This window comes from Alligator mississippiensis, chromosome 1, assembly GCF_030867095.1.
Source record: "Alligator mississippiensis isolate rAllMis1 chromosome 1, rAllMis1, whole genome shotgun sequence".
Classification (NCBI taxonomy): Eukaryota; Metazoa; Chordata; order Crocodylia; family Alligatoridae; genus Alligator; species Alligator mississippiensis.
This window is the reverse complement of record NC_081824.1, coordinates 348,107,305-348,131,971: the sequence shown is the minus strand read 5'-3', so window position 1 is coordinate 348,131,971 and position 24,667 is coordinate 348,107,305. Positions and strand designations below refer to the sequence as shown.

The 24,667-nt window shown below is 42.7% G+C and overlaps 1 protein-coding gene across 3 annotated transcripts in view; it reads left to right on the top strand.

Annotated features, from left to right (window-relative positions):
* The window catches only part of UXS1 (UDP-glucuronate decarboxylase 1), a 101,323-nt gene extending 82,379 nt beyond the window's left edge, over positions 1 to 18,944 (top strand). The window contains exons 11-16 of one of the 3 annotated variants that reach the window (XM_019485014.2): positions 6,744 to 6,787; positions 9,740 to 9,800; positions 11,629 to 11,686; positions 13,451 to 13,554; positions 14,417 to 14,568; positions 18,132 to 18,246. In XM_019485014.2, the coding sequence (XP_019340559.1) occupies positions 6,744 to 6,787; positions 9,740 to 9,800; positions 11,629 to 11,686; positions 13,451 to 13,554; positions 14,417 to 14,568; positions 18,132 to 18,153 (441 nt within the window). In that variant the 3' untranslated portion in view covers positions 18,154 to 18,246. Of the gene's footprint in view, positions 1 to 6,743; positions 6,788 to 9,739; positions 9,801 to 11,628; positions 11,687 to 13,450; positions 13,555 to 14,416; positions 14,569 to 16,735; positions 16,792 to 18,131 lie in introns of those variants that run through there. The other 2 variants (XM_059721030.1, XM_006265920.4) reach the window with 2 other exon arrangements.
* Positions 18,945 to 24,667: the final 5,723 nt, after the last annotated feature.

Sequence of the window (24,667 nt, the reverse complement as noted above, 5' to 3'; positions counted from 1 at the left end):
TCCAGTTCCTCCAAGTGCCTCTGCACCATCTCGGGGTCTACGCTTGGTAGTCTGGCGCCCTGCTGCTGCCTCTCTACAACCCCAGTGAGAGATTTGTCTTGTCCCTCGCTTAGAAACACCGAGGCAAAGAACTCATTGAGGAGTTCAGCCTTGTCCCCCCTGTCCGTCACCAGTTGCTTATGCCCATCTAGTAGGGGTCCTATTCCACCCTGGCCCTTCCTTTTACTCCCTATATATCTAAAAAAACAATTTTTTGTTATTCTTAACTTGGGATGCCATCCTCAGCTCCATGGTAGCTTTGGCCTTTCTAACTGCCTCCCTACAAGTGCAAGCAGAGGAGGTATACTCCTCTTTAGTAGTCTCTCCCCGTTTCCACTTTGTATATGCCCCCCTTTTTGCCCGTAGGCTGCTCTGGGTTTCTCTGGTCAGCCAAGGAAGCCTCATAGCCCCTTTCCCCCTTTTTCCCCGCATCGGGATTGTCTCCCTCTGTGCCTGAAGGATCATTTCCTTAAGGCACAGCCACCCTTCCTGGGCTGCCATCTCTTCAAAACTCTTACTCTGCAGTGCGTCCTTGACTAAACGCCTGAGTTCATTGAAATCAGCTTTCCTAAAGTCTAGCACTTGCACCCTACTAGTTACCTTTCCCACTCGACGTCTTATGGTGAATTCTGTTACTTGGTGATCAGTGTCCCCCAGGTGACCACTGATCTGTAGATCTCCTACCATGTCATCCCCTGTTGCCAATACCAGGTCCAGCAAGGCATTCCCCCTAGTGGGACCATGTACCTCCTGCGTCAGATGGAGGTCCTGTATGCAGGATAGGAACCTGCTTGAATGGTGGGACTTTGCTGTCTGCATCTCCCAGCAGATGTCTGGGTAGTTTAGGTCCCCCATGACTACCGCCTCCCTAGTTTTTATGGTGTCCGAGAGCTGCCTCAGGAGCCCCAAATCTAGTTCTTCCCATTGGTGTGGGGGTCTGTAGCAGACACCCACTATCAAATCCATTTCTCCTTGACCTCCATGTAACCTAACCCACAATCCTTCTACTTTCTCCTCCTCCAATTCCATTTTGATAAGGGTCGATGTATATCGCTCATTGACATAGAGCGCAACCCCTCCCCCTCCTCTCCTCCCCACTCTATCCTTTCTGCAGCTTATAACCCTCAATGTGTACTGCCCCATCGTGGGAAGAATCCCACCAGGTTTCTGTTAGCTCTCAGGATCCTGAACTCAATCATCTTGTGGTCACCGCTGCCCAAGATATCATCTACCAATACATTCCCCACCAATTCTTCCTGTTTCGTGAGCAGCTGGTCAAGAAGAGTATTGGCCACTCCAGCACCTGCACCAGGAAGTTGTCCCCAGCACTCTCCAGAAACTTCCTGGACTGCCTGTGCACTGCTGTATACCTCTTCTCCCCCCCCCCCCCCCCCAGCAAATGTCAGGGTGACTGAAGCCCCCCATGAGAACCAGGTCCTGGGATTTTGAAGAAAGCCTCATCCACCACTTCCTGCTCGCCTTGTGGTCTATAATATACCCCCCACCACAACATCACCCTTGTTGCACTCAACAGGCCTATCTCCAGTTTCATACTGGAGCTCTGAGCGATCATATGGCTCTTTTACCTACAGTGCAGCTCCTTCTCCTCTTCTCCCCTGCATGTCCTTCCTGAACAGTTTGTACCCATCTATGACAGTGCTCCAGTCATGCGAGTTATCCCATCAAGTCTGTTATTCCAATTATGTCAGAGTTCTGAGACTGTGTGAGGACTTCCAGTTCTTCCAGCTTGTTTCCCAGGCTCTGTGCTTTCATGTATAGACACCCAAGTTAACTAGTCAATTGCCCTGATTTCTCAGGAAGAATGAGAACACCTCCCCTGCCGCCCCCTCCTGCTTACTGTTTCTCCAGGTCACCCACTTCCCTACTTACCTCAGGGTTTTGGTCTCCATCCCCTGGTGAACTAGTTTAAATCCCACCTCATTAGGTTAGTGAGTGTATCTGCAAAGATGCTTTTCTGTCTCCTCATCAGGTGGATCCCATCTCTTCCCAGCAATCTTTCTTGGAACATCATCCCATGGTCAAAGAAGCCAAAGCCCTGCTGGCAACACCACCTGCGCAGCCAGGCATTGCTCTGCAGGATGCACCCTTTCCTTTCACTGGAAGGATCAAAGAGATCCTGCCCATCTGTTTCACCCTTGTACCCAGAGCCCTGTAGTCACTTTTGATCTGCTCAGGGTCTTCCATGGTAGTACTATCGGTACCCACATGGGGTAGTAGTCAGAGGGCCAGATGGAGCAGCATGGGGGCCAGATGAGTCTTGGTAATCCTTCTGTGACATCTTGGATCTGGGCTTCGGGCAAGCACTGGACTTCCCAAGATAACAGGTCAAGTCAGCAGGTGTATCCCTCTGTCCCCCCCATAGAAGGGAGTCTCCAATTGCCACCACCCAGTGCTTCTTCTTGGTGTTAGTCATCTCGATCCTTCCCACCTTGGGGAGGCCTGACCTGTTGTCCTTCCTCAATGGAACACGCTCCTTGCCTTCTGCTGCTAGGGCATGTACAAATTTAAAGCTTGATAGCAACCAGCTGTAAAGTTAGTACACATCTTTTAGGTCTAACTTTATAGCTGGTTGGAGGTTTTATTGTCCTGTGATAGCTACTTTGCACTTGTAGCCAGTCTCTAGGTAATTGTGCAATTAACCAATTAATACATGTAAAGTGTAGAGGGGGCCTTAATTTTTTATTCTTTGCTCTCATGCTTTTTCTTCCAGGTAGGTATTATATATACCTCTAATTTAGCCAAGACACGACATAGTGACTTTGTGTATTACTGTAGTATTATTAAATGTGCCACAGTGAATACAGATAATACCAGTGTTTACAAAATGTGTTCCATTAAGGATTTTAGTAGCTAGACAAATCCACCCACAGCTTTGAAACACTACAGACTCAATGCGTAAGTGGAGCTATCAAATACATCTTGTATGAAAAGTTATTGCTAGATGGAAGACAGAACTATGAGAGAGTGTATTTCCATATGGTGTTAAATGAATCATTTAGATAAAGACTTAAATATTTTTCTTATCTGTTCCCACTTAGTGCACTTCTTTTCCGAAGTAAAGGTGGTCTTACTTGTTCTCTAAATCATCATCATCAGCTATCCCTCAAAACAAGGATGATGTCTACCAAGGCAGGGGATTACCAGCGAGTTTTAAGGTGGTTTAGGAGTCCAATCCATGCTCTGCAATTTTTTTTTCCACAGATAGGACAAGGGATGCCTTGGGTGGATCACAACCCCTTGGCCGGGATGTTATGCGCTTTCCTTCCTCCTCTGCCATTTCTTGGCTTTCTGAGCAAAACAGTTCACTTTGAAATGGGTTGTAGCTTGATGTATGGTGCAGCGCCATTGAGACCTGTTACCAGCCAGTACTTCCCAATTTGTAGGGTTGATTCTACCTTTCTTAAGATGTCCTTTCAGGGTGTCCTTGTAATGCTTCCTCTGTCCTCCACGGGTCCTCTTACCATGACAAAGTTGAGAGAAGAGGACTTGCTTTGGGAGATTAATCCTATGTTTGATTTCTACATCAAGACTGACTGGGAGAGGTGACTGCCAAGGTATGGGACATGCTTGATGTTTTTCAGGGGTTCTCCACCAATAGTAATTTGTGGAGGGAGGGGGCAGCTTGTGCTGGGGCAGGCTGATGGAGCACCTTGGTCTTCCCAATGCTAAGGAAGAGTCTCAGGGTATGATGGGCACCTGAGAATAGATCAAGGGTGGACTGCAAATCAGTCTGTGTGTGTGAGGATTACACAGTTGTCAGTGTACTGAAGGTCAGTGATTCCAGTCTTAGTAGCTTTTGTTTTGCTGTGAAGTCACCGCAGATTGAAAAGCTGACCATCCATTCGATACTCGACCCCAGTTCTGGGAGCAAAGCTGTCACAGATGAGAATCAAAATTACCACAAGATAGATGGAAAAAAGGGTTGGGGCAATGGCACATGGCACTAGTATGGATGGTAAATGAGTCCGTCTCTGATCCATTTCAAAGGACTGTAGCAGTCATCCCATCATGGAGTAGCCTGAGGACACTGATGAACTTCAGTCAACAACTAAACCTAGCCAGCACCTTCCATAAGGCTTTACTATTGATGGAGTCAAAGGCCTTGGTTAGGTCAATAAATGCCATAAACAGCTCCTGGTGTTGCTCTCTACACTTCTGGATCTGTCATGCAACAAAAGTCATGTTGGTGGTACCCCGAGATGGTCTAAAGCCACGCTGAGTTTCTTAAAGGACATCTTCGGCAAAAGGGAGGAGGTGATTTGGAAAGATGCAAGTAAGAATCTTTCCAGCAATGGAGAAGAGGGACAATACCTCAATAGTTCCCACACACTGACTTGTCCCCTTCCTTGAATATAGCCACAACGTTGTAATTTTGTAAGTCAGGTGGAGCTTCCTTGTTAACCCATATTTTGATGAGAAGGTGGTGAAGTTTTTGTGCTAGTGCTGTGCTTTGAAGACCTCTGCAGAGATGCCATCTGTGCCTGGCACCTAATTGTTTTTGGTCTGAATTATGGCATGCCAGACTTCTTTGAAGGATGGGGGATCAGCAAGAGGTTCTATTACTGGGTGTTGATGAATGGATTCAATGGTGGCAGCTAAGACCTCAAATTCATGGTTGAGTAAATCATATGTAACAATGTTTCACAGACCTGACACTGGTCATGCTTTTAACTACATGCATTTATCATTATTCTTTGACTGCATCACCTGTTCTCTAGCAATATCTCTTTCAAGAGCTCTTGACCCGCCAACATACTAATGGCTGTAAAGCAGCTAACGTTTTAAAAGGCAAGTTGCTATAGTATTGTTTTATGTGATTAAGACCTTTCTTATGTGTGGGAAGTAACTAGTTTAAAAAGAAAGCCCAGGGGTCAGGAAGGCTATCTATGCATTGGAGTGCTGTGGAAAATGAGTACAGGGGAGCAAGGCACTGGATCGCTGACATCATTGCTGGTTGGGAACAGGACCATATAGTGCAGCTGTGTAGGTGGGCAGCTCTGTTCCTGGCGCATAGCTAGCAGACAGCTGCAAAAGTGGTTATTCCCACCCCCTCTCCTCCCACTCTCCTAGTGCCTTAGGCTGCTGCCCTGGCCACCCACCCTCACTTACATAACTGGTGCAGTGAGACATGGGTGTGTAAGCAGGAGGATGCAGAACTCTAGGGTTTAGAAGCTTCTTCACAAGAATCTTAAGCTTGATGTGGTGATGGACTGGGGAGTGCAGTAAGTGTATGGACTTGGACAGTTAAGTGATGTGATCAGGCAGAGAAGATGACTTAAACAGCTGCAACATGTATGAAGTGAACAGGCGGTACAGTGGCGGGTGATTGAAGGTCCTGACAGGAAGAAGGGTTGGTAGTCAAGACAAGTGAAAAATATCTGGATGAGTTTACTTTGTAGATTGCAAGAAAGGGTTTGGTCTCAGAAATATAGAAGACTTGGCAAGGTTTGCATTTTTCCCTGGAGCTGATTACTAGCAAAATTTGGCAGCTTTACTCTACTTTTTTATAGGTCTTATATACACCAGAGTTTTGCCAGCATAGTTATGTCAAGTGTGAGGTGATCCTTTCACATCTCCTAGCTTACTGACATGGCCATGTAGAATAATCAAAGTAGATTGATTATATGTCATGAAAGCTTCTACTATATATGTATTGTATAAAATACATATATATGTATTCTATACAAACACATGCGTATAATATCTAATATAATAAAAACCTTTGTCTGTCTGTCCATAACGCTTTATTTGCACTCTGACTGGTTGTCTTGGCAACTAATCAGAGTGCTCTGCACAGACGGCTACACACAGCAGAGCACCGCCATGACAGCAGGGACTGAGGGGCTGGAGCAAGGGGAGCGAGGCCAGCAGCACTGGCCTTAAATCCCCTCCCCCCCCACCTGCCCTGCTCCTTGGAGGCAGGGGGGTGAGGCCAGTGGTGCTGGCTTTGCCCCACTTTCCTCCCTCTCCCCCCTCCCCACCTGGCCCTGCTTCTTGGAGGCGGTGGTGGCATAGGGTGCTGGCCCTCCGCTCTGGCCTTGCCACTGCATCCAAGGGGTGCCCCTTCCCTCCCCAGCAGACAGGAGTGGGGCCAGCTGATTTGAAAAGGGAGCACTGCCATGACAGTGGGGACTGAGGGCTGGAGTGCAGGGGCAAGGCCGGCCACATGGGCCCCCCCGGCCCTACTCCTTGGAGGTGGCAATGTCGGCGCAGTGTGGAACAGCCAGGGTGGGGATGCGCACGGGGCCAGATTGCGGGGGGGAGGGGGGAGACACAGGTTTTGGGGGTGGTGCACAGGGCCAGAGGCGGAATGGCGGCACTGTGGGGCAGTGGGTGGCAGCTACGGGCAATTTCATTTTGTGTGTGTGTGTGTGTGTGTGTGTGTGTAAAACCAAAGTAGGTATTTTGATTATTTTTATATAAAAATATCTACTTTGGTTAATCTGAAAGGTACAGATTTACCATCTACCACCTTCTAAGGCTGGCTTCTGTGACTTAGTGTCATTGCTGGGGGAAGGACAGGGGAGAGAAAGAGGAGGAGATGACCCTTCTGCAAGATGAGCTGCCACTAGGCAACGCTAGTCTTGATCCTGTGTCCCGTATTTGGGCCTCCAGTGGGCATGTGGCTGTCTGCTGAAGATGCACCCTCTTTTTTCATGTTCCTGTAACTTTTGTTTTTTTAGGTCTATGGCCCCGGAACTCAAACTAGAGCATTTCAGTATGTCAGGTAAGGCTTATTTCCACTATTTAACATTTACTTGCATAGCCCAACATCCTTAAGGCTAGATCTGCTCTATGTAACATGAAGCAAAAAGGGAAAGGTGTGCCCGGTTAACTTATTTTTTTTCTGTTGAAAATAAAACATTCCAAAATATAAACTATACTTTTTTAAAAGGAGGAGGGTTGTATCACATAAATAGTCTGTAGTTATTTGAGTTCCTCCTCACTGGAAAAAGGCATGTTCTGTTTCACTTCTCAGGATTATTGCAGCTTTAGTGGCTTGACTTGTTCTTGTATCCTAATGCACTGCTGCCACCTGGTGTCCATTGGTAGCATGTTATCCACTACTGTCAGATCTAGGTTGAGGCTTTGTGTGCATTTAGTTTTTTGCCACAGATGTTTTTACCCCAGTGGAGCAAGCCCCTAGTTCAGATGCCGTGTTCCTAGTTCAAGGAAAACAGCACCTTGCAATTTTGTGAATATGTATACCCTGGGGAGTGATGGTTTGCATTGACTAAAAATCCCTAGTATATGCAAGATTAGAGTATGTTAGTTATCAGACTTCTTTCTTGGGAGAGAGATTAGAGCAATGACCTTCTGAAGTTTTTATTCCCAATTTCCATGTTAAGTGCAACTAGAACAAGTAGAGCTTCAATTCACACACAGTTCTATTTTAAACCTTGCTTCAGACCTCAGTTCTAAGAGCTCAGGAGTTCTTAATTGCATGACACAGTGAATAGATGTTCCAATGGTTTGTTTTTAATTTAAAATATGCTGATTCTTTTATTATCTGTTTGCATAACCTGGTAGCATTTTTCACATTTGTTCACACAACTCTGTGGTAACAATAGCACATAGTAGAATTCCCTTGGGGGTTTGGGGTTCCTTCTATCATACTTTGGATTATTTAGTGACTCGGGTGTCAGAACTGCACAGATTTATGCATGTAAAAACACATACATAACTATAGACACGTACATTATTTTCAGTACTGATAGCTGTCCCATTTTTTTTTTCGATGAGAACTTCAAGGTAAGCATGTGTAGAAGACTTTCAAGGACTGAAGAAATTTCTAATAACATCCTGAATATGGAACACTGAGTCCCTTTTCCACCTAATATCACTCTACATGTTTTCAAATTCTGCCAGTTGTCTGGAATGGTTTAAACAGGGCTGTTCCTGCCCTGAGAATGGATTTTGACTAGATGATCTCTTGAATAGGGTCCTGGACAGTGAAGCCTTGGGCTGTGACGCTGCAGAAGGGAGATGAGCATTTGTGTGGCACAGAATTGTTGTTTCTCATAAGAGCATAAGCAGTGTCATACTTTGTCAGACCAGTGGTCCACCCAGGCCACTATCTTGTGTCTGCAGTAGTAGATGCTTTAGTGGGAGAATATATGAACAGGGTATATTTAAACTAATCCATCTCTTGTCATACCTTCCCTGACATCCAGCATCATTGGTTTAGGGATGTCAGAATTAATCCCCGACTTCTGTTTGAATAGCTATTAATGGACCTGTCCTCCATGGATTTGTCTTGCTTTAAGAAACCATTCTGGTAGAAATGTGCCTACTGCTCCATGGAGCAGTATATTGCAGTGCATCTGACATAATGGCTCCTAAATGAGTATGAAGCTTGGATGTCAAGGAAAATAATAAAATACTAATTGTTTTTCAGTACTTCAGAATCCCTTGGGGGGGGGTTGTCCCCCTCCACATGTCTGTAGAGGAACATGCTGTCTGTATCTCCCTGAAATAAATGCTTTTGATGCAGCTATTTATCCTTTTAAAACTAACATTCAGCTCAGTAAATGTCAAGCACCAGGGTACTTGCTAAATGTAGAACTAGCCAGCCATTGAGTTCCTAGTTGATATGTAGTGTGAACTTCCAACTGTAATACATATAGCAGGTAAACCTCTTGGGCCCCAGGAGCCCCTTAGGGTCACTGATGTCTGTTTATCCAAAGAGTTCTAGAAATGTACTCCAGTTGTTCACACTTCACAGCCAGAGACCACTTCATGAAAACAAAACCTAAAACACTCTACATCAGTAATGTTCAACCTTTTGGCCCTGCAGGCCAGATAAATAGTGTGGGTAGGGCCAGGTCACAGGCTAAATTGGATCCTGTGCCCCAGGATTAGACTCTCATACTCAGATCTGGATCATGCTCCCTCTGTCTGACCTGGTGTGCTGGCATTGAGGCCTCAGGACCCTTGGCCACCTCCACCCAGTCCTGCATGTGGAGATCAGGCCCTCAGGAACCCATACTGCCCCTGCTCAGCACCTTCCCTCCCCCCCATACAGGGATTAGGGCCCCAGACCACATGCCTGGCCCCCTATGCAGAGATTGGAGCCCTAGGTTTTGTGCTATCTCTACCTGGCCCTGCATGCTGCGATCAGGGCCCTGTGCTACCTTTACCAGGCTCTGTGTACTAGGATCAGGGCAGCAGGGTGCCATACTGCTTCCACACAGCCCTGCATGCAGGGATCAGGCTCTAGGGCCCTGCCACCTCTGACCAGCCTCACTTGTGAGGATTGGGCTCCCAGGCTCATGCTATTTCCATTGGACCTTGCATGCCAGGATGAGGTTCTGTGGCCCTGCACCTCCCTGTGTGCCAGGTGGCTGTGGCTCTGTACGCTACCATGGGGAGCCCCATGGGCCAGCTGACAAGGCACCGGGTCGAGACCTGGCCCATGGGCTAGGGGTTGAGCACCCTTACTCTATAGCATGCCACAAATTAAAAGGAAGGGAGACGGACATCACCAGTGTCTTTCCCACTGCAGTGTCAGAGAACTAATTTGATTAACATGCTCTATATTGATTTCTTCATTTGTTGTCTAACTGAGCTGTTTCAGTGAGGTTGTGAAGGGGCTGTGCATCTCTTTTTGGAATAAAACTTGTCTCTGTTCCTAGAGAAATGGATATGTATTCAATCTGTTCTTTCCTTTTTTTTGCAGTGATCTTGTGAATGGGTTGGTGGCCTTAATGAATAGCAATGTCAGCAGTCCTGTCAACTTGGTGAATATACAGTTCTGTCATTCCACATTTATTCTGCAATAGTCTACCTTTCTTCCTTTTTCTTCCTTGTCATCAAAGTTGTTTTTTACAAGAATTAAATGTAATAAGAGTACTTTGTCATGCACAAACAGTAGATTCAGCTTTACAAATAATAGATTTTGCATGGTATTCTTCAGGCCCTTGTATCCCAGATCTTAACACTGACTTGAATGATAGAATCTTGCCATATATTTTGAATTTCAAAGTATTTTACTTTTTGTTCAACAGACTAACTATTAGAAGAGGAAGGCAGAGTAAATAGAATACTGAAATGCTCTAGTTTCAATGCATAGAAAATGCTTCTCATTGGCTTTGGTCTGAGGGGGTTGGGACTGTGTAGAAGTCTTGTACTGTTTTTGTAAAACAGTATTAGACTTCTATACTGTTGCATAAAAACAAGCTTGCTGTGTCCCATTTGTTTGTACCCACTTGCTTGGAGAGTAAAAGTAGGAGGAGGACCTTTAAAACCTTTCATTTTTCTTGTGGGCCCACTCTCACCAGTTAGTTATTCAGCACTGCAAGACATTTGTTTGCTAGTCTCATGTTTGCAAATTATTTTAAATATGTTTCTCAACCACTCTGCAAGTTTTGTCTCGATCTGTTGTGTTAAATCTGTACCTCAATAAATGTACAACCTGGGGCTGATATACAAGACCTGGAGAGGTGAGAAGTTTTAGAGTTATGAAGAGCTGGTGCCTTTGAACCCTCTTTGAAAGAAAGCAGGAGGGGAAAACAAGCTTCTGTTGATGTGCTGATAGTGGGAATTAATAGATATTTGGAAGATGATGAGATTTGTTATAGACAGTGGGATATGAAATGGGTATATGCAAAAATAAAGCATTTATTGCTGTTGCACACTGAGTGCTTTGGCTTGGGGGCAGGATTGGAGGAGTTAAAGTTAAAATGTTGGGTTCCAGATGCTGAGTATAATTTAGAAACCGTCTTAATATATTTTTAGCCCCGATTTTCAGCAAACCCTCAGGTTGCTGACTGTTGAAATCAGGTGTCTTAAGGACATAAAGTACATACTTAAGTGCTTTGCTGAAGTCCGTTGCCTTGATCTTGCACTGAGCTACATGGAGGTTGATTAATTAACTGATTGATTAACTAGTTTTTTTTATTTTCCCATTCCAATGGACTGCATCCTTGATTTCAATGAAGCATTAGGTATAGGGGCCTGCTTGTGCATGTCTCTTGCAAGATCAACACCTTTTGATTATTTAATATATAGTTGTTAACTTGGTACAACTGTCATCTGCGGACCAATAATATAAAAAAAGTAAAGAAAAAACACAGTATTTCACCTGTTTTGAGTAAGTAGATGTTTTGGTTTGGTTTCTGCCTATAGTTTGTACACTAAACTTCCCCATTCAGCAAGATGTCATATTTTTCAGACTATTGTTCCTCTTGACTCTATTAGGAGCCAGGGTTAAGCTAATGATGAATGTTTTTTTTTAAATCCCATCCTAGATAATCATTTTTTGTTTGTTTATAAATATGCTGCATACTTGTATTCGGTTTAAAAAGATCTGGAGAATCAGATAATTATACAATTGTATTCATAAATTGTGAATGCAAATGGTGTGTAGGGTAAGTTTTCTAATATTATCAGACAGTTTTGGTGGTGGTAAGTGGCTATTTCAAAATGGAATTGAGATGTAGTGTCCTTTCATTTAGGTCTTTTATTTACTTGGTTATAATCCTGTTAGCTTTGTTTGGTCTGTCACAAATGAGCATTTTAAGATGCTTTTTAATTACTCCTTTAACCATTATCCTGTTATATTCCTAGGGGAACCCAGAAGAACACACTATCCTAGAATTTGCCCAGTTAATTAAAAAACTTGTTGGTGAGTATGATAAGTGATTCTTGAGTGAAGGTCACAGACTTCTTATCGGTTGATAATTACTTGATTACAGTATGTGTAATACGGCTAATTGAATTAATTTCTTTGGATTTCTTAACAGCAGTTTTATCAAGGGCATGCAATTGTCTATGTTTGCTGTAATTAAATATTAGTCAGGTAAAGGATTTTGAATTTGGTTCAGGTTTCAATTATATTTCACTCAGTATTTCCTTTACTGAATTAATAACTTATTTTTTTATGTGGCAGTGTATCACATTCCAGTAATCTGCGTATACAAGCTGATGGATGCAAATGAAGAGTCTGTTCTGTTTTTCCTTGCTGTATCCTATATTTAGTTCAAGGGAGAAGAGGCTGGGTACTTTTCTTTGGTAGTGCACCCCCCCCTTCCAAAAATGCCCCCCGTTCTTTGTATGGCTGGTAAAGGTTATATAGATACTAGAAAGGCAACACCTAAAGAGGGAATTACCAGCTAGTCCTGTATACTGTAATCTATTTGGTCAGACCCCCAGCCCAGGTAAACTATGTTTTACTGTACATGAGACTTATCTTTTAAGAAAGAGAAAGTGTAAGATGATTACACGCCGCAGGAAGGATACATATTATGACTTGTGGTTTAAATTCAGTGTAGGAACCATGCACAAACTTCCTGCCACATAAATGCATTTATTCAGAAAAGTTTACAGGAAAAAGAATGTAGGTCAGTAAAGTACATTATCAGGTGAAATGCTTCTTGGGTTTTTAGCTATGGTCCTTCCTGGCATTTTTCTCCATGTACATTTTTCCCACCAGTCTCAAAGGCCTCATCTTGTAGCGGTCTTTTTTTTTTCTCCTTTCATTTCTCCAACCTACCCATTGAGGGCTTGATGCAATTCACTCCAAAGCCAGTCCTGACTGACTTGGTCAGAGAGGATGCTGGAGAACATATGGCAAGCTGTGCCTCTGTTTCCTATTCCTGCTGTTGAATGGGCTGTCTTTACAGACTCTTATCAAAGCCTATGAGATTTGGAGAAGAAAGGACTTGACCTAAGTCTTGAATGTGGTTTCCTCATGACAAAAAAAAATACAATGTCACTAAGCTAAATAAACTTTATGGTATCTTCCTCAGTTTTCAAACCCTTGGTTATCTAAATAGAAGCATTGTCTTATTAACTTGAAGATGTTGGAATTGTGTAATAAGCATCTCTTTTAAAGCTTTCTACTCTTAAGTTTGATATAGTACCAACAGTTAAAAGTTACTATGTAACCATTTTAAGTTTTATTCTATTTAATATCTGTACTATTCAACTTGGTATGGTCTAACATTATGCTTCCTGTGTAAGCATGAATAATTTCACACACAATGCCACAGTTTCACTTATTGGATCAATTTAAATGATCTGAATGGTTTTTTGGTAGGTGCTTTCCAAAGGAGTTTGGATAACCAAGGATATACTGTATCTCCTTTTGCCAGGATTCGCTGCTTACTAACAGACGGATCTGTTTTAATCTGGCCATAATTTTTAAGTGTTTCATACCCAAATATACTCCCTTATACCTTAATATAGCGTGGAATGTTATGGACTTGCCTAAAGCATATAGTCATCTAGAAGATCTCAGTCATAATTGTTTACTCCTCACATAAAAGCAAGGCTTGAGGCACTTGGGGAAAAACTGGGAATAACCTGGATAGGCTTTAGAGGGACCTCTTCACAACTGGAAAATGTATCAGCTGAATCTATGGTAAACACTCAGGATTTTATTTGGCAGGCAGTGGAAGTGAAATCCAGTTTCTCTCAGAAGCACAAGATGACCCTCAAAAAAGAAAGCCGGACATCAGGAAAGCCAAATTATTACTTGGCTGGGAACCTGTGGTATGTAAATCAGATCTACTATGGCATTATATATAAAAATATGGAAAATGTATTTTATGGTGGTTGTCTGTTTTTATAAAAGTAGATGTCCTGGAGTTGTTACATTTATTTTAAGCAAAAGCATTCCATGTGCAAGCATCATAAGGTATTGTGTCTGCTATTGAAACCCTTACTTTTTTCGGAAGTACTGGGTAACACTTATGGTCTGTGATATGCAGAAGTTGAAAATAGATTATCGCTGTGCTTCTATCACAATTGTACCGTCCTGCCTTAAAATCTCCACATCCAGGAAATAAATGAAAGGTATTTAAGTAGCAGCAACAACAACTACCACCCTTCATATGATTAATAAGAGCTATTGGCAAGGGGATAGTCCAGCATAAGCCTGTCAGTTCCTACAAAATATGAGGTATGTCATACATATGTCCGATGAATTTATTCATGTAGTCGTCCTCCCTATTCAGTGTGGCAGTCCAATTTTGAAAAAAAAATTTGCTTTTTATGTGGATTTTTTTTAATGCAAACTAAAATGAAATGTCTTCATATTCAGATGTTTGAGATCATTTTAAAGTTGGTTGCAACATCTTTTGAATCAATGAGCTTAGTTAAGTCAATTGTGAGGGGTAACAGAAAATACTAATAAAAACCCAGTAGTTGGATAATGTGTAGTGGACTTCTAGGGCATATTCAAATGAGCACAGTTGTGCAGTATGTGATGCTGCAAACACATTTGCAGCGCCACTTACTGCACAGTCTGGTGTTCTCTGCACCACAAGGGCATGCTGCCATGCTGCTCTGGTTTGGCTCCCCCCCCCGTTTGTTTTGTTTTGTTTTTGTTTATTTTTTACTTCTGAATATCCAGGGGTCAGAAAAAGTATGGGAAAAAAACCTCAAACAGTGCAACGCTCAGGCAGCGCGTATTGCTAAAAAGCAGAGCCATGCTGCAGCTACCGGCCAGGCTCCGCCCGGCGGGATCACTGTGGCTTCAGCTCCAAGAGGCCCCCAGGACCCCAGGTAAGGTAGTTGGGGCCAGCACAATTCTGGCTTCAGCCTCCTTTACACCACCCAGGGCAACTTGCTGCGCACCAAATTGCACGTGGCATGGGCATTCCCCAGGGACAAGAAACAGCAGTGCAAGGTGCACTGCCACTACTTGTCCCTGAGGAACCAAACATCCATGCACATCTGGATGTGCCCCTAGTGTCTTTCTACACTTTAACTGGTTTTAAGGTACCATCTAAGTTTTAATAAACACTCTTATATGAGATTCTTATTTCTGTGTAGTCATAGAAGCATGGGGTTGAAAGAGCCTTCAAGGGTTACCCGATCAAGTCCCCTTGACAAAATCAGTATAGGCTCCCCTTACACTATTGCAAATAAATGCCTGTCTTTTCTAGAAAACTTCTAGCAAATACGATTCCAGAACTTCCTTAGGCAGTTTCTTCTATTTTCCTACTGTTCTGACTGTAAGAATTTTTCTGTCCCCCTGAGTATAAAGCTATTGTTTTGTGCCCTGTCCCCTGTGGTGGGAGAGAACAGTTCTCCTTCACGGCAACCTTTCAGATATTTGAAAACTGCTTTCAAATTTCACTCCCATTTCATTTCTACCAATCACATTTTTACATACTTAGTTCTCTCAACCTTTCCCCCATATAGCTTGCATTCCAACCCTTTCATCATCTCTTTCACTCAGCTCTGAATCCTCCCAAGTTTCTCCACGTCTGTCTTAAATTCTGGTGCCCAGAACTGCTTGCTGTTCTAGCTTAGGCCTAATGAGTGAAATGTTTCTGTCACCTCCTGTTTCTTTCTTACAGTACTCCTGTTTATGCAGCCCAAAACTGCATTTGGTTTTTGGAGATTGCATCATTTTGCTATCTCATGTTGGGTCTGTGATCCACTAGAACTCCCTGATTCTTCTCATAATACAACAGCTTAGGTAGTTGTCTCCCATTCTGTACTGGCGCATTTAGTTTCTGTTCCCTAAAAAAAAGAATTGTGTTGAATTTCATTCTTACCTAATCTATCAAGTCTCTAATAATCTGTCAAGATCCTTTCAGATTCTGAGCCTAGTCTCCCAAGTGTTTGTAAGCCCTCCCAGTTTTTGCCATCTGCAGACTTGATCAGAAAGTTCTCTGTTCCCTAGGTCCAAATAATTAACAACTTCACCTGTTTCCAAAGCCGATTTAAGCATCTCTGTGTAGAACTATTCAGAAATGTCTCCCTGCGTTGACAATCCCTAAAGGTAGAATTTCTCAAAGCCCTCAGGGTTGGTTTGAGGCATTTTGCCACTCACTTGACTGAGAACAGATTTCAATTTATGACCAAACATGTTTAAAAATCCACCATAAATTTGCTTTATACTAAAGGAAGGTCATACCTAATGGAGAACTAATTATTTATTCATCTGGGAAGATAGTTGCATGTACTGCTGTTTGGGGATTGGAAACACCTAGGATTTGTTGTGGGTAGCAATGAGATGTGCTCAGTACACAGGAGCTGTCAAAAATAGTAAATAAGCATTCATGCTGCATTAAGCGGGTGGGGAAAACTAAATAAAATATTTATAATACCATTATGTACATTTTTGCTGAGTGCCCCTGTCCACATACACTCTTAACAGAAGCCCAACTCTTCCTCCTTTCTAAAAACAGCTCTCCAAAGAGAGAGAATATTTTTTCTCCTGTCTCTCTGTTTTAGCTATCTGCTTACAGAGCCACTCAAGTGACCAGGGCAACTATTCTTTATTCAGTCACTACAGAACTTGGTAGCTGTTTTTCCAACATCCAGTGCTGGTTCCTGGAAAATCAATTTGAAAACAAATTCTAGTATAGATGTACCAGTAGTGGCCATAGACTAATCCAGTCCTTCAGAGCACTGCCTCTCACCAGCGACTGCCAAGCCCTGTTAGTTAGCCATTGTCTACCTGATGTGAGCATAAAGGTTTACAGTTTTTGTGGGATCTATGAAGAACTAAGAAGTTCAGTGTCTAGGATCACTGATTTTTTTTTTTCTAATGATATTGCCATTATTTTTCTTTATTAATTTATATATGATGTTGCTTTTATATTGTTTCTCTATATATTATATATAAAATATGTCATTAGAAGAAGCTATGTTTAAAAAAAAAAAAAACCTATTAGAGATACTATAAAAGCAAAAATCTGAAATCCTTTCCTTACAGACCAGCTCGTGACTTCAGCTGCTATCAGAGAGAGACATCCCTGGGCAGTAACTAAAGTCAAGAATTAGATTCTAAGGAAAGGGTTTCAGATTTTTTATGATCAGGTTTGTTTTTTTGCTTTTTGTTTTCCCTTGCCCCAAATACTAAGCTGGGGCTCTTGTACCCATTAATATTATTCCATTCTATGCAATACAAAGCCTGACAGCATTTAAACTCTAGGACAGGGGTTGGCACCCCCTGGCATGCATGCCAGAGAATGGGACATGAGGCCATTTTGCTCGGTATGCCACAGCTGGTCCAGGCTCTGGGCAGCTGCCACACAGAGGCTGGGTTGCTTGCAGGGAGGCTGCAAGCCCTGCTGTGAGCAGCCTGGTCTCCATGGGAGGCAGCAGCTGCCCAGAGTCCAAGTTGGATATATAAACAGCTGCGCCGGGCTCCATGGTGGCAGCTGCACGCACACCTCAGGGCACACTGCTGGGATGGGGCCTGGGGCAGCTGGGGTGGGGCCCTTGCTCTGCCATCCGCCCAGAGGTGCACATGGACCTGCTGTCAGCAACAAGGATTGGGCCTCTCGTAGCTCCCCTGCCATCTGCCTCTGGCTCGCCAAGTCTAGATGTGGGTCAAGGAGATTGCCGACTCCTACTCTAGGACGTAGCTGGCAGTTGGTAAAGCATCGTTGCTGTTCCATCTCAGGTGGGTAATGTGAACAAGAGGAGAGAACTGGACTTGAAAAGCATGTGTAATTTACTATCATGTTCCTGCATCCATACACTGAAGTGCTTAAAACCAGAAAAAGAATGGGGAAAATGGTGTTCATACACATGCACAAATAACTAGGATTAAACAAATTGTTCAAAAATAAGTGAGGCAGTCAATTCCTCATGGCATGCAGTTAAATGCCAGTTTGCTTAGTGGTGGTTTATATTCCCAATTCTATATCTTAGTGGAACAATTTTTAAATGAAACTTTAAACCTAGGTAAGCCTCACCCTTTACAGAGCATGCCAAGAGGATGATCTTTCTAATAACATTTAAAACAACCCAAAGGCACTTTTTTTTCCATTTGCTTCTTACAGATGTATACAGAAACAATTATATTGGTTTGTTTTTGCCCCCAAAAGTAGGCTGTGTTGCTGTTTAGAATAAAATAGGGTATTTCTAGCTTAGTATATGAAACCTAGATACAATAGGTAGATTTGCCTAAGATTAGAAATGCTTAGGCAGGTTATAACCAGTGTGTGGTGCTGTTAATGTTTATATGGCTAAAGATTTAAAGGACTTTAAAGCAATGTGTGTGTAGCTGGAACTTGGCCATAACGACAGATGCTGTGATGACAGCAGCTAAGTCCTTTAGGTTGATGAGACTCTCTCTCTCTCTCTTTCTCTTTTTGAAACAGGTCCCATTGGAAGAAGGCTTGAATAAAGCAATTCATTACTTCCGTAAGGAACTTGAATACCAGGCAAACAATCAGTATATCCCTAAGCCTAAGCCTGCAAGGATAAAAAAGGGAAGAACAAGACATAACTGAAAACTGTTACAGAGGAAAGGAGACTCTCTAATTTGCATATAACAAGATGTAATTTTTTTTTTACATGAGAGACTTTGAAACAAGTATCAAGAACAAACTGGAATTTCATTCTGAAGCTTGCTTTAAAGAAGTGGATGTGCCTAAAAAAACAAAACAAAACCCTGCAAATCTTGCCTTGCACTTTTTAAATCTGTCTTTTTATGTAAAATAGAGTAGAGACATCTTTGAGTATCTTCAAGTTTTATATCTTGCTGTGAGATCATTTGTTGTGACTGTCTTTGACAGTTTTATTTACTGGTTTCTTTGTGAAGCTGAAGATGAACACAAATGGGATGGGAAATGCCAATTTATTTATAAAAATGGGTACTATAAATCAGATGTTATATACTATGCATCAGAGAAAAGTTAGCAGTATTGTCAGGTGAGTGAAACACTGGCATTTAGTATATAGGGGTATAAAAGAATTCTGTATGAGAGCTTTACATATTCTTTAAATCAGAGTTTTTTCAAAGGTTTAGTTTTAGTTGCACACTTGAATTTGAAATATTTTCATTAATTATCATAAATAAGGATATTTTAAATCACTACTGTGTTGTGCATACTCTGGGAAAAAAGTTAATGTATTATTGGTTACCAGTGGTTGAATATGCTATTTTAATAAAATATTGAAACTTCTGCTAATGGGTTCCCCTTTTCAGTTAAACATTCAAACAAGAGAAAAATTTTGTCCATATCAAATGTTTGGGTTTTTTAACAGTTCACAGTTATGAGAACAGATGATGGTGTTGGAAGGCAGTGACTTAATTTTTTTTCAATTTCTGATTATTTTCTTGTCTCTTAACTGATAATTGGGAAGGTCTCTGAAATGTTTTTGTGAAAAAAAATTATAGGTTAGTCAGATTTATAGTTAAAACTATGTAATTGTCTAATCTGGGTCTATGTTTTCATGATGCAAAGATTTAAAATACAGTGTAATTTCAGTGTCCTCAAAGAAAAGGGGAAAGTGGGGTGGGGTGGGAGGGAAGGAAAGGGGAATGGAGGGACTTGTACTTAAAAACTTTTATTGAATCAGCAGGAAGTACACACTGTTCATGTCACAGTAGCCAAGATCTACTTGGCTCCCTGTGTTATTGGCAATCTGAGCCCATATTTTAAAAGCTATTTAGGCATTACATCTACACAAGACATTTACTGCACAATAGACTAATTAGCTCATCTACTTAGGCTGGAATAAACTAATTAACTCTTGAACAGGATAGTACTTGTTAAATGCAAGTACTATCCTGCCACAGAGTTTTTTACTCTGCAGCAGTGCACATGTAGATACTGAGTGGAGCATGAGGGTGCTTCAGTTCAGGGGCTGCCTACCAGCTAGTCCTGCACTGAAGCACCCTCATGTCCTAGCCAGCCCCTCCGTAGCATGTTGATTCGAGGGGAGCAACCCCAGGCTGGCAGGCTGATGGGCTGCTTCATCCCAGCTCAACATACTGCAATCCCAAGCCCATGTGCAAACATAGCGCACAGGAGCAATAAACTTGAGAGTTGATTCATGCATGTTAATTGCATATGTAGATGCTGTTCAAAATAGAAAGGTCTCAGTTACATTTTCAGAAGGGACTTAGGTACTCCTTAGCTTATGTCAATGCAATTTACACTATCACTTTTGAAAATGGGATCTGGCCATCTAAATCACTTGGACTTTGCAGCACCGAAAGTAGCAGTACCTTTTAAAAATCTGGGCCTCAGGAGTGTGCTTTCTTTCTGGACTGTAGAACAAAAAACATTTTTGGATGTTGTAACGTAGATGAGAAGGAATAATAATAAATGTCCATTTTCATGAAAGCCCACAGGAATATCTGAATTATATGATACTGATAAATTCAGAAAGGCTTTTCAGACTGTATCAAAATGGTTAAGTACAGAGAGTCAAAAATACCAAGGATGAATCAATTCAAACTTTGCAGGTTAATCTAAGCTATGTAGATTGAACCCATAGGCAAGTGAACAGATATTCCCTTTTGATTCTGGAAATGCAGCCACATGCCTGCACTGGCCCAGGCCAAAAGCTGGGGAGTTGGGGAGGGGCGTGGTAGAGCATGCCTCCCTGCTCTGCTGGAGCAGACAGCTTGGGCCAAGGCTAGCCCACCCACCCTGCAAGCAGGCAGATTTCTGGGAGAAGTGCAAAGCATCCTGGGATGCTGGGAAATTGTGAGTTAACTTGAATCTGGAGATCTGGGACAAAAGTTCAGTAACTCAATTGGAGTAGCTGACCTCCAGAAGTCACTTCCAACCCTAATTTTCTATGAATTTTCTATGATTCTATGATACTACATCCATCCAGGTTTATCTTAAACTAGTTTTGGCCATATTGAAGCAGTTTATGTGCACTGAATTTCTTTTGCGTTACAGATCTGAACCAGTTTCTGATCACTTAAGTTTATGTATCATTTCTGTCTTTGACCCATACGTTCCATGCTTGCTAGGGAGGAGAATTACAGACTTTAATAACCCACTTTTCAATGTGTGGGATGGCCCTTTTCAGTGACTAATCCACCGAGGACATTGGCATATTACAGCTCTCATTTTGCACCCTTGAACTCAAGCTTATAGTAATACTTGCTTTCATGTCTGAAGGTCCCTGGTTCAATCCCTAGAGTCTGCCAAGATTCATCCTTCACACAGCTGTTCAAAAACAAAGTCTGAGATTGTAACAACCATATAGTCCTGAAATCATAGAATCCTAGGAAACTAGGGTTAGAAGGGGCTTTGTCTAACTGGGTCTTAAAAACCTCCAAGGATGGAGATTCCACAACTTCTCTGGGTAACCTGTTCCAGTGTCTTACTACCCTCCTTGTGAGAAACGTCTTCCTAATACCTATCCTAAGCTTCCCTTGCTGCAACTTGAGACCATTGCTCCTTTTTGTTTGTCATATGACACCATTGAAAACAGTCTAGTTCCATCTTCTTTGGAACCAACCATTAGGTAGTTAAAGGCTGAAATCCCCTCTGTCTTCTGTTCTCCAGATTAAAAAAGCCCAGTTCCCTCAGCCGCTCCTCAGAAGTTGTGCCCCAGTCCCCTGACCATTTTCATTGCCCTCTGATGGACTCTCTTCAATTTGTCCACATCACTTCTGGAGTGGAAGGCCCAAAACTGGACAGAGTACTCCAGATATGGCCTCACCAGTGCTGAGTAGAGTGGAATAATCACTTCCCTTGATCTGCTGGCTGGTCACTTCCCTTGATCTCTTATCAACGTAGCCCAGTATGCTGTTAGCTGCCTTGGCAACAAGGGCATACTTTTGGTTCCTATTCAGCTTACTGTCCACTGTAATCCCCAGGGTCCTTTCTGCAGAGCTGCTGCTTCGCCAGTCAGTCCCCAGCCTGTATCAGTGCATGGGATTGTTCCATCGTAAGTGCAGGACTTTGCACTTCTCCTTATTGAAACTCATGAGATTTCAAGAAATTGGAGGATTTTACCAAAAGCAGTCTTTCTAAACCCTAGACCTACCCTCCAGCATATTTTCTACTCCCCACAGCTTCATGTCACCTGCAAACTTGCTAAGGGTGCACTTCATCCCATCTTCCAGGTCATTGATGAAGATATTGAACAAAACCAGCCCCAGAACTGACCCCAGGACACTCTACTTGATACCAGCTAGACATTGAGCCATTGACACTGAGGCCAATGATCCAGCCAGTTTTCTATCCATTTTACAGACCATTCATCCCGCCTGTACTTCCTTAGCTTGATTGTGATTGTATTGTGGGAGACTGTATCAAAACCCTTGCTAAATTCAAGTTGTCACACCCATCCACTGCTCTCCCTGCATCCACAGAACTAGTCATCTCATCATAGATGGCAATCAGGTTGGTCAGGCATCCTTGATGAATCCATGCTGACGTTTTTAATCATCTTCCTTCCAAGTGCTTAGAAATGGATTCCTTGAGGACCTGCTCCATGATTTTTCCAGGGACTGAGGTGAGGCTGACCAGTCTGTAGTTCCCCAGATTCTCCTCCTTTCCTTTATTAAAGATGGGCACTATACTTGCCCTTTTCCAGTCATCTGGGACCTCTCCCAATTGTCATGAGTTTCTAAAGATAATGGTCAGTGGCTCTGCAGTCACACTGGCCAACTCCCTCAGCACCCTCGGGTACATTGTGTCCAGCCCCATGGACTTGTACACATCCAGCTTTTTTAAATAGCTTCTAACCTGTCTTTTCACCACTGTTGGCTGCCCATCTCCTCCCCAAACTGCTGCGAGTAGTCTGGGGGCTAACCTTGCCTATGAAAACTGAGTTGAAAAGGGCATTGTGTACTTCAGCCTTTTTGGTGTCATCTGTCACTAGGTTGCCTCCCCCAGTTAGTAAGAGACCCACACTTTCCCTGATCTTCCTCTTGGTGATGACACATTTGTAGAAACCCTTCTTGTTACCTTTCACATCCTCTGCTAGCTGCAACTCCAATTATGCTTTGGTCTTCCTTGATTTCATTGCTGCATGCTTAAAGAATACTCTTATACTCCTCCCTAGTTGTTTGTCCAAGTTTTCACATCTTGTAAACTTCCTTTTTGTGTTTTGGCTTTATCAGGGAACTGTTTAGTGAACTAAGCTGGTTTTCTTCTGCCATAATTTATTAATCTTCCTGTGCATCAAGGTGGTTTGTTCCTGTATTCTTTAAAATACAGCCAGCTCTCCTGGACTCCCTTTCCCTCATTTTTGCCCCCCTGCCTGCCTTACCACATAGCCTCCCTACTACTTCCCCCACTGTCTGTCCCCCTATGTCCCATTACTACCTGCCTCATCACCTCTCCCCCCCCCCACCACCTTCAGTAGTCGGGGGGAGGGGGAGGGGCAATTTAAGATGATCCTCCAGTAATTGGATTCCATGCATGAAAACTTATTTTTAAATTATAAATTTGCCATGTGTAGGATCTAATTGAGGGCAGGAGGTTTTCTTACATTCAGGGTCATCTTGTATTCAAGTAAATACAGTACTGTATGTCCTTATCTGACATAGTGACACCACAGATTTTTTTTCCCCTGACTCATTAGTGACCAGGTAGCAAAAGTTTACAATCAAAGGGCATACAATCTCCCTTTAGGACTATCCCTCGGAGGGAAGCTTTCAGTCACCTACTGCAGAAGTGGAAAAGGTCTACCTCTGAAGGTTATGGTTCCAGGCTTGACTGGTGAAACCCATGTTGAGGGGAAATAGACGAAGTTGCTGGTGTCAAAATCCCATGGTAGCTGTTTTCTTTTTAAAAAGTGAAACACATATTTGAGAGTAGAATTTGGATGCGCGTTAATTCTTGTGTTTGACAGATGGGAGCCAACATGATGAGGTTTATTTTGAAGAAGGCTGAATGGACTGGTGTGGGAGGAAAGGATTAGTGTGTGTGAAGGGTGGAAGATCCTGCCTAAATAAGTTTTGTAAAGGTTTGGAACTGTAGATCTGCCTCTCCAGGAAATGAGCTGTTCTCATAAACTGTTAGCAGTTCATGGAACTGTAGTCCACACTTTGCCCCACAGACTCAATAGAAAGTCCAAGAACTGCAGGGGCCCTAGAGACTAAATTACTCCTAATAAAAGCTTGTGGCATATTTCTTTACTGCTACTCTTTGGGCATGTCTACTGGAGATGCTAACTGTGCAGTAGCCTAATACTGCACAGTTGCGTGCCGGCAAAAAACGGGTTAATACACTACTGCACAGTAGTATTAGGCTAATACACAGTAAGCATCACTAAAACCTGTGCATTGGAATTCCTGTGCATTTAGTACTTGGTTAACCAAGTACTAAACTTAATACACTGTAACTACGGTGCATTAATGAACGTGTAGACTCATCCTTTGCCACCCAGTCAAGACTGAGGTATGCTAGCAGGGCTGTGAATACTGGAACTTTTACCCTACCACTTCCTCCGCAGGTAAACAGGGTTCACTCATCAGAGCTGTATGACAAAAAAATTTTAAGCACTTTAACATAAATGGTTATAAGTGTATGCAAATTAGTTGAAGACAAATGTTTTATTAAATGTGCATGACCATAAGCACTATATGGATCTTAGTTTCTTTATTTCTGCCATAATACAGAAGCACCAGGTTAGGTGAATAAGGTTCACCTGGTCTCTTAAACTTAGTTAACTATCTGTTGGAAAGTGCAGTAGAATTGAAGAGAGATTCCAGGCTCCACAGTACAGCAAAATGAGTGAGTGGCCTCTCCAGTTCTTGGGAGCTCCTGCAGGGGCACACTGGCTGTGGATCTGGCGCTCCTTCCAACTTGTTCCAACAACCCTCCTCAAGGAGCATCTTTTTTTAATACCTTTTCTCATATATGTGCCCTGTTAAGGTCAGCAGTGACGTTTTGGCAACTTTCTATCAAAGCACTGCCAGCATGCCCCTACC